This window comes from Medicago sativa, chromosome 4, assembly GCF_051527215.1.
Source record: "Medicago sativa cultivar Bolivia chromosome 4, Bolivia_mono, whole genome shotgun sequence".
NCBI classification, from domain to species: domain Eukaryota; kingdom Viridiplantae; phylum Streptophyta; class Magnoliopsida; order Fabales; family Fabaceae; genus Medicago; species Medicago sativa.
Genome location: NC_140752.1, coordinates 81,588,109 through 81,597,831, shown reverse-complemented (window position 1 = coordinate 81,597,831; position 9,723 = coordinate 81,588,109). Strand labels below are relative to the sequence as shown.

At 33.2% G+C, this 9,723-nt stretch overlaps 1 protein-coding gene and 1 pseudogene across 2 annotated transcripts; both read right to left on the bottom strand.

Moving 5' to 3' along the window:
- Positions 1-4,176: 4,176 nt before the first annotated feature.
- On the bottom strand, positions 4,177-5,501 carry LOC146932602 (uncharacterized). The gene has a single exon (XM_085704312.1). It carries the CDS (start codon positions 5,120-5,122, stop codon positions 4,319-4,321), a length of 804 nt encoding a protein of 267 aa, XP_085560438.1. The 5' UTR covers positions 5,123-5,501; the 3' UTR covers positions 4,177-4,318.
- A 2,344-nt stretch (positions 5,502-7,845) lies between these two features.
- On the bottom strand, positions 7,846-8,752 carry LOC146932601 (18.2 kDa class I heat shock protein pseudogene; annotated as a pseudogene). Its single transcript, XR_015007181.1, has one exon. The product of XR_015007181.1 is annotated as an 18.2 kDa class I heat shock protein pseudogene (transcript).
- Between the last annotated feature and the right edge of the window lie 971 nt (positions 8,753-9,723).

Here is a 9,723-nt window from a genome sequence, read left to right as displayed (position 1 = left end):
TCATAGTTTATAGCTATTATTTTGTTATAAAATCCAATGAGAATAAATTATCTTATTAAAAACGCAAAACCATGTTTGACTACTTTCTATGAAATGACAAATATTAGATAAATAGTAACCTTTAATTCGCATTCATAGAGTTCCCATTTTGCTTGCATGTTTGTTTTGACGATATGAGATGTTAAAATGTGATCTCTCACAATTTAAAAAAGAGATTAACACATGAAAAATTTAAATGTAATAATAAATATGAATGATTGAATATTACACTTTACTCTCTCATGCAAAAATCACACATGAGTTTGTCATCTATACATAGAAGCTAATGTTTATGCTGACGCACTTGCAAATATAGCTTATGATAGAGGTTTTACTTTGATGATATATGAGCACTGTCCTACTCAAATTAGTATGTTGTTTTTAGCTGATTTAACTGGTGTTTGTACTCCACGTATTGTTAGGCGGAAGTTTCTTTCTTTGTTGGGCTTACGCCCTCTTGTTATAAAAAAAAAAAAAAATCACACATGAGAGAATTCAATCCTACATAATCATCCTTAAATCAACATAATTTTGACAAAAACTATCAACAATTTATAACTACAACAAAATTGGTGTCACCCTGATTTTGCTCCTCCAAGCACACTTAATAGAACGAACAACAAGCCTATATCTCAAGTAACAAGCCTATATCTCAAGTAACACGTACACGGTACATGTATGAAAATGAAATGATAGAGGATAATCTTGTGCTATTAAAAAGGAAACTTATACGGTTCACCTCACAACAAGAACGCACGCATGTAAAATTCTCATAACATATTATATGTCCGTATAGATTTATATATTTATTTTTATATATTTATTTTTGAAAGGAGATCTATATATTTATAGTATACCCCTAAAAAAATAGTATTCCCTCTGTCCCGGAATATCTGAGCCAGTTTGGTTTTTCACACAGATTAAGAAAAATGTATAAATAAAGGGGAAAGTGGAATATATTGAATTGAGAATGATGAAAGTAGTATTAATTAGAGTTATATTGTATTGGGAATGATGAAAGTTGTATTGAAAATTGAAATGACTCAGTTATTTTGAGACACTTTTTTTTAGTAAATGGGTCAGATATTCCGGGACGGAGGGAGTATTCGTATTGCATATATAATATAGTAGTATTATCATTGAAAACTATTGCTTAAAACTCTTCAATAAAGGTTGGTAAAAAACCATCATTTTAAAATATTGGTAAGAAAAATCATCATTTAAATTAGGCCTCGCGTAAAATCATTTGTGATTGTCGTACGTGTAAAACATTTTACTCGTATTATGTATACCAATTTGTTTTTACTAATACGTGTATAACAATCAAACTTATTTAAATATAAATTCAATATTTAACTTTTTGGAAATGAAGTTGTCAATATTTGATACTACTTTGTCCATATTTGCAGTCATGTCAGTGGCAACTAAAATGAGCCAAAAATGATGCAGGGTCTACTCAGAAAATCAGCAGTGAGCGAGAATGGAGATGAGACCTGTTGCATTATTTTAGACACGGGTCGAAATAGTGCTCATCAACGAGAGGTTAAAGATTATATATTTTAATTCTCAATTTTGATTTTTTTTAAATAGATACACAACCGTGTCAATGTCTTATGTTTTTTACATCAACGGTATGAATATATATGTGTCGTGTCAGGTGTCCGTGTTTCATATCTATTAACTAAAATAATCATAAATTATTAAAATAGTATTTCATTTGCAATTGATTCCTTCTTTAAAGTATCAATGAGTGATACATTTTATGGGCGAGATCAACTATTGGAGAATTTTTTAAGTTGATTTTTAAACTAAAAACTTAATGATCAGCTCCCCTACTAAAATCTGGGTGGCACTTTGGTGACATTAATGTCACCGTGACATTAAATCTGGGTCACACAAACACATTGCCATTGCATCTGGGCCACACAACACATCTATTTTGGTGCCATTACACACAAACACATTGCCATTGCATCTGGGCCACACAACACATCTATCTTGGTGCCATTAATGGCCCAGATTTAATGTCACGGTGACATTAATGTCACCAAAGTGCCACCCCTAAAATTCTCTGTACACCAGAGTTTCTAACTAAATAGCAGATTTCCTGCTTTGTTTTTCTGCAAGTTTTATCATGTTCTCATGAGCAGGCTTTGGCACTTGAGGAAGCTCTCATATTGACAAACTATTCCTGACTGGTTCACTTGATAGACCTCAATTAAAATAATTCCACCATGTAATATCTTTTTACAGAAGTTATTGTGGGTGCTGTAGGAATGAGCATTGAGGATTGAGATTAGTTTGGCTGGGAGGAAGAGGATTTGCATCTGAGGAATGTTATTCATATTAATCCATGGTACAATATTCACCCAACATGATCATCCGGGGTGAACATATCAGAAAAATGCAAGAGACCCAGTACTTGCCCTCCAGTCACATCCAAACAAAGGGGATTATGGGATTTATGATTTAACGTAGCCTCATGTGCAAGTATTGTCGAGAGACTATTGGTTTCTTTTAGACTTCTATCCTAGTGGAAGGGCAAGCCATGTTTGAAGAACCCAAGTGTTACCTATACAATTACTTCAACAACAATGAGTGCATTGTTTCAGGGTAACTTGTTTACCAGTTAAAGGTTTGTTAAAGGAGCGACCTTGACCTTGGAGATTAGAAGCAGAAACAGACTTTGAAAGGCCAGAATTGTGGATCTAACACAACCAGCATTTTGTTGGCATTCTTGTTGAATGATCATTGAGAAGACTTTGTTTCAGAAGTGGATTTTTTACCATAACTTTCATTTAATCTTCATGGAAAACAAAGAACACAATCATTTTCTTGACACAGTAAGTATTACTGTAACACTTTGTAGGATAAATGCAAGTGGGAAGAGTATGAAAATGACACAGTTCATCCCAATAGAAAGGTCAATATAGATATAGTTCTGTTTTTGTGAAAGAAAGGCAAGAGAGACAGAGGAATAAATTTAGGGATGTGTTATACCAACCCATGGATATATGTTGATACCCGCAAATGTTGTAAAATATGCTAAATACCCGTTGGCAGATATCTGCACGGATAGTATTTTCATCCAATGGGGCAGGTAGCATATAACTACTATTTGTGCTCGTGGACATCCATTGACATCATTGGGAAGAATGTCCTCTGACACCATATTACTATTGTTATACATTTCTACCAAAATTTGAACTCAATCTATTGATCAAATAACGTGTTATAAAACAAGATTAGCGACAACCAAGAGAAAGATGACAGTAACTAAAAATAACTCCCACTCAACCAATTAACCACTAGAATTATATTTTTTGGTGTTAATCCTCCGGTTTCCGGGAGAAAGGGATCATGTTTATATCGAGTTCAGTCAAGGAGGTAAGTAAAGTTTGATAAAAAAACATAGTAACGGTCAGAGATCGAACTCAGGTGCTCCTGATCGATTCAACCACGAACTGTTTGTTTATTAACCATTTGGTTTCAACCACTTGACCTACTAGAACTCTATTTATAACCAACAAACTAAACAGAATTAAATGACTGAGGTTTTATATGAAGTATTAACTGACACATTTTTATCTATCTGTTTCAGTGAAATTCATTATAAAATTACACAAGTGAACCTGAAAGTTAAGGCTAAGTTAATATGCCTGCTGTAAATAATCCTTCTAATATGTGTGTCTGGATGCATTTCATTCAACCAAGCTATTTACAAGCAAACCCAATCCTTGAGGCTAAACACCTGTACATTATTAAGTATTTACAACTGCATATCCCAGACTGCAGGCTTCAGAATTGGATCTTTGTGACTGCAATTGCTTCAACACAATTCAATCAACAAAACTACACCAAGTCAACGGAGGTGCATCTAATTGTCGCTACAATTTGGAGCATCCTAATTTTTACATTCGGACACAAGAAAATGTGTGTCACCGCCAAACCAAACACAGCAAATAAATCTGAAAGTTAAGAGACTAACCCTAACCCACTATATTCACCTCACTGCCTAACAAATGGTAAAACTTAGTACCAACCTACAACCGTTGAACCGTTCCATTAAATGCATTCACAAAGTTATGCTAATAAACTTGAATGTGGAGTCTAATCTAACATGCCAAAAAATAAATATCAATCAATGAATATATATACATTTAAGCTCAACATTATTAAAACTAAAGTTATGGACTACTACAATTTACACTAAACAACAACAGGTCAGAAGAAAACTCAAGTAAAAGCATTTGTTTGTATATAACACAACCTTGGAAACTTACAAGGTCGGTGATCCGTTTTCAGAAGAGCTAACTACAGAATCAACTGCTTCATTCTCAAAACTCCTATCTCTACTAACATCAGCTTCAAGTTGGTTTATCCCATCCTCCCCAAGATATTGCTTGAGTTCTTCTCTATAAACCCTCAACTGCTCTTCCAACACACTCCTATGAGATTCATGCCTCGAGATCGTCCATTCCAAAGACTCGATCACTTCATCATCATACTCTAACTTCTGTTCAGCCATTCTGCGGAATTGATTCGCTTGAATTTCAGCCGAGCTCTTCTCACTCTGAAGCCTGAGAATCATCGCCATTGCCTCTTCCGCAGATGAAGAAGCCGCTGTCCGTTCCTTATCAAGCTCCGCAAACGCCGCATTAGCTTTCCTGCGCTCAATCTTTATCAACTTTCTCAGAGTGATTACATCAAACACCTCATCCACATCAGGAACCTGCATTTCACTATCATCTTTCCTTTCCAACCGATCTTCCAAACGACCATTCAATCTCTTCTGAGTCGAAGAATTGGTATTAGGGTGAGACCCATTTTCCAAAGATGGGATTTTTTTCTTAGAAACTTCCAAAACAAAGTTTTCCAAACATAAACGAATTGTGGGAATGCGTCCAAAATCACAGAGAAAACGTAGGGCACCCTTAAAATGCCAACCGAAGTGAAGAATCTTGAAACAAAAGCCTAACATCAAAAACATGCCGAGAAAGTTGAGGAGGCGATAGAGACAAGAGAGGAGAACGAAGCTACATCCGAATTGGGTGAGAAAATTGAGAGGGAGAGCGAGATTCATGAGAGGAAGCCTCTGATGCAAGAGAAAGGAAGGAGAGTCTGCATCTGAGGCGGATCTTAGCGTGAAAAGGGAAAAGAATGGAAGAAGAATGAGGTTGTTTTAAAAGGGAGGGGAAATGTGTGAAATGGGGGGTATGAAGAAGAAGATGATGAGAGGGCGTTGGTGACGGTGTATATCATTGGGTTTGAGAGTGTAAAGGGAAGCAACAGTGACGCCGGTGAGTGTTGGGAAAACAGAAAAAGGAGATGAGAATGATGGTGGATGCGGACAAATAGAGGCTTCGGTTGTTATGGTGAAATTAGACCATTTCAGAGATTCTTCTACTCTGCTTTGGTGTCTTACTCCTCTTTACACAAGAAAATATATAATTTTATTCAACAAAAAAATAGTATATTTAATCCTCTATAAAAAGTATATTAAAGTCCCTAAAAACAAAAAGTATATTAAATGTATAAAAAAAAAAGTATATTTTTGTACCAAAAAAAAAAAAGTATATTAAATGATGTCTAACATAAATAAATTTAGGTTTAAATATGGCTGTGGTTAAGGGCGGGGATAAGTTAGATCGGTCTATAATGATTTACGACTTAATTTATTCTAAACTTAACTAGAAGTCAAGAACTTTTTTAAATATTTGACTAAGGTTATTTTTATTTGAAGAAAAAGACAAAGATTAGTATTTTATAAGTCTATTTAACGAAATAGATCATATCATTTGCGATAAAAATAGTCCTTTATACTTAATCGAAGACATATTTACGAATACTATTTTTTATTGCAATTATTATCATATTAAATTTTATACTTTGATTTACATTATGAATTTTTTAAGCTTTTCAATAATTTAAACATGTTTTTGTCAAAAATAATTTAAACATGTTATTCTAAAATTTATTCTTATTGAAGATGATCCTTGTAATCTATACCATCTATAATATATATAAAGAAAATAACCCCTTTCAACTTTTTTGGACTGACTTTTTCTCTTTTCAAAAATACCTTTAATTTTGGATACAAATAACACATGTAACAAATATATAAGAATAAATTTAAATATTAAAAAAATGTAACAAACACGATATGAATATATATATATATATATATATATTTGGTTTTTTTTCTTTATTATTTAAAAAGTGTAACAAACTAGATGAGTATATTTGGTTTTTTTATTATGCCGTTGTTGATGTCATTAAAAATAAAGATTTTAAATTATATTTTTTTGTTATATTGCTGGTGTTATTGAAATAAATAATCAAGATTAATTTGGTTTGTTATAACTTGAACGCAACAAACATCTGTATTTTTAGTTTTAATCCAAATCAAAATTTAATTAAAAAAACACCGTTAATAATTTTTAAACGTTATCACAATAAAAAGAATGAAAAGACGGTACTATTGATTAAGATAATTATATACACGCTTACAATCCATATGAAATAGAAATTTCAGAAGACAATGAGAAATTAACAAGTTAAAATCCTGATCATATCATTCCAACTAATTTCTTTCTCATATAACCAAATGCCGATGTCGGCTCAAATTGATTATAGGTGGTCTCAGAAATAATCAATCCTTTACTAAGATTAAAACATTGGTAAAACTGGTCCTTCTCATCCCATTCATGAGTGGCAAAATTCTCGCTATATTGTGGCTTTAGATCTTATCTCTAGATTTTACACACCTTGTACGCAACTACTTCATCTGTTTCAAAATAAGTGTCGCTTTAGCCAATTGCACACATATTAAGAAATGAAATGAAATAATCATTAGACATAACATTTTTACTAAACTGCCTTTGTTTTATATGAAAAAGACAAACTTAAAGTTGCATTGAAAATTGTGTGAGAAAAAGTTAGAGTATTTACTGAGGGTAAAGTTTCAAGAAAAAAATTAAAGTTGCATTGAAAATGTAAAGTGACATTCATTTTAAAATAATTTTTTTTCTAAAGCAACGCTCATTTTGAAACGGATGGAGTAAAACTTTTTTAGTACTGTTTCCTAAGCTGGTAGGTAGCTACAAGTTGTATCATACTACTTCCTCCGGTCACATTTATAAGCAAAAAACACATTTTTAGATACATTGAATAACTAATGTATCTAACATATAAATGTGACCGGATACATTAATTATTCAATGAACCTAAAAATGTGTTTTTGCTTATAAATGTGACTGGAGGGAGTATCATATAGTGGTGCCGAATGGAACTTTTTCCTTGACCTCTTTATGCATACCTTGTGCCGTTGAATTTTGCCTTTTCCAAAGAGATTTTTTTTATTGTACTAGTGAGGAAAACAAGTTGCATAAGAGCATCCACAATGGAGACTCTCAATTTTGAGGTCTTAAATGAGTCTCATACGGACACATCACTTTTTAATAATAGTATTTAACAGATACTCAACCACTTCAATAGAGATCCTCGAACAAAGAGTCGAATAGGGTCCCACAAATATTATTTAATAGCATAAAAATTATTATTTTAATAAAAAGTCATGTGGACCCATTTAAGAATGGGAGTCTTAAGTTAGACCTTGGATCTTTTAAGACCTCCAATTTTTTTTTTTCCACAAAGGGAGTACCTATTAGATATCAAGTCTTAAATGATGAAGACCTCACCATTGTAGATGCTCTAATAAGTTACCAATCAGAGGCACACAAAAGTGCCTTTTTTAGAATTCTGTTGAATATTTGCCAGCCAATGCAATAATCAAAGTTCGGTGTGTTTTTGTCACATAAAATATTTCAGTTTAAGGTTAACTTGAAAATTGAAATATTGTATTCACAAACCGGAGTTTATTCACATAAATTCTCGAAATTACAAAAACACAAAAATATACGCATTAGAAGGAGAATACAATTCTAAACCGAAAACAGAGAAAGAAAACTAAATACTCCATCTATTTAATCAGAGATATCAATGGTCTTAGCTTCAGGCTTCTTCACTTCTTCCTTAGGAACAGTTACAGTGAGAACACCATTCTCCATGTTTGCCTTCACTTGATCCATCTTAGCATTCTCTGGCAATCTAAACCTCCTCATGAACTTCCCACTGCTACGCTCCACGCGATGCCATTGATCGTTCTTATCTTCTTTCTCAACATTCCTCTCTCCACTAATCTGAAGAACTCTGTCATCTTCAATTTCAACCTTCACTTCTTCCTTCTTCGTTCCTGGAAGATCCGCCTTGAATACATGCGCTTCTGGAGTCTCCTTCCAATCCACACATGTGCTCAGGAATGCTGAATTTGCAGGGAAGGAAGCAGAAAGTGAATCACGGCACGGAAAATCTGGATCGAAAAGATCGACGGAGAATGGATCGAAAATGTTAGTCCTTCTGATACCGAATAAACTTGGAATCAGTGACATGTTCTCTCAAGTAAGTTTTTGGATCAAGATTTGAATGCTTTGATTGTTGTTATGAATCTCTTGTGATTTTCAATTTTTTTTTCTTTGATATATGTTTAGCAGGAGTACCACGATGCTGTGTACACCCTCCGGTCGCTAATATAAGCAAAAGTTTGGTTTTTAGATTCATTCATTAAATGACTTATGTAATAAAGACTACATACGTCATTAAATGACGTATGTAATAAAGACTACATACGCATAGAGTGGGAAAAGTAATACTCTTTTGAATATGTGACTCTGCCTAGACTGTGTTGCTCATACTTTGTGAGTTGGAGGACTTGGTTGTCTTGATAGACATCACCTGAAATATTGAAGGTATATGTTTTGTCACCACCAAGTTGTTCATAGTTGAATGATAATGGAGCTGCACGAGATGTTACAAGAAGCAAGAATGTTAATGTAACGTGAAAGAAAGCAAGAAGTGAGGTTTGTGATGGTAGCAAGATGCTGCCATAATTGCAAGTTTGATAATGGGTGGAAATAATGGAATTATACAAAATGAGCATGGAAATAGAGATTAGGCAGTCATTGTTTACTAACCAGTCTTTCGGTTCTTAGTCTTTTATAAATGTTCTGTTTATTGCCACTTGAAAGAAAAACACCTAAGTTTTCTAGAATGAAAACAAAGGAATGAGTCCCATAGTATATATTATACGCTAGTTTGCCACACAAGTATACCGAGGGTTAAAAATGTTTTCGTCCATATAATTGTATCTAATTTTTCGTTTTAATCTTTCTAAAAAATTTCAACCATTTTTAGTCCCTCCAAAATCTTCAACCACCGCTATGGTCCCTATTTTAAATCAACTAACTTGTAGCATTCATATTTTTGAATAAATTTTTTAATAATATTTAGAATATTATAGGAATCTCCGTAAAAATAATTTGAATTCTTTACAAAACATCAATCAAATATACATTTTTAAGCGCCAAAAATTAAAAAATCATATTTAATTCGTATTTTGTTAAAAAATTCTCATATTTTTGGAAGAGATCCCTATAATATTCTAAACATTTTTAGAAATTTCAATTAAAATAATATGAATGTTAACCCATTTGGGGTTGGCCTAGTGGTTGGCTTGGGATCTTGGAGTTTGCTCCTCCAGAGGTTTCAGGTTCGATTCCCTCCGATGCCAATTTCGGTGGACTAAGTTCATACAGAGCTTGCTCTGGTTTTAAACGGGGCCCCCGC

What these genes read in the sequence shown, in the direction of transcription:
- LOC146932602 (XM_085704312.1), bottom strand. Translation starts at nt 5,122, where the DNA reads ATGAATCTCGCTCTCCCTCTCAATTTTCTCACCCAATTCGGATGTAGC.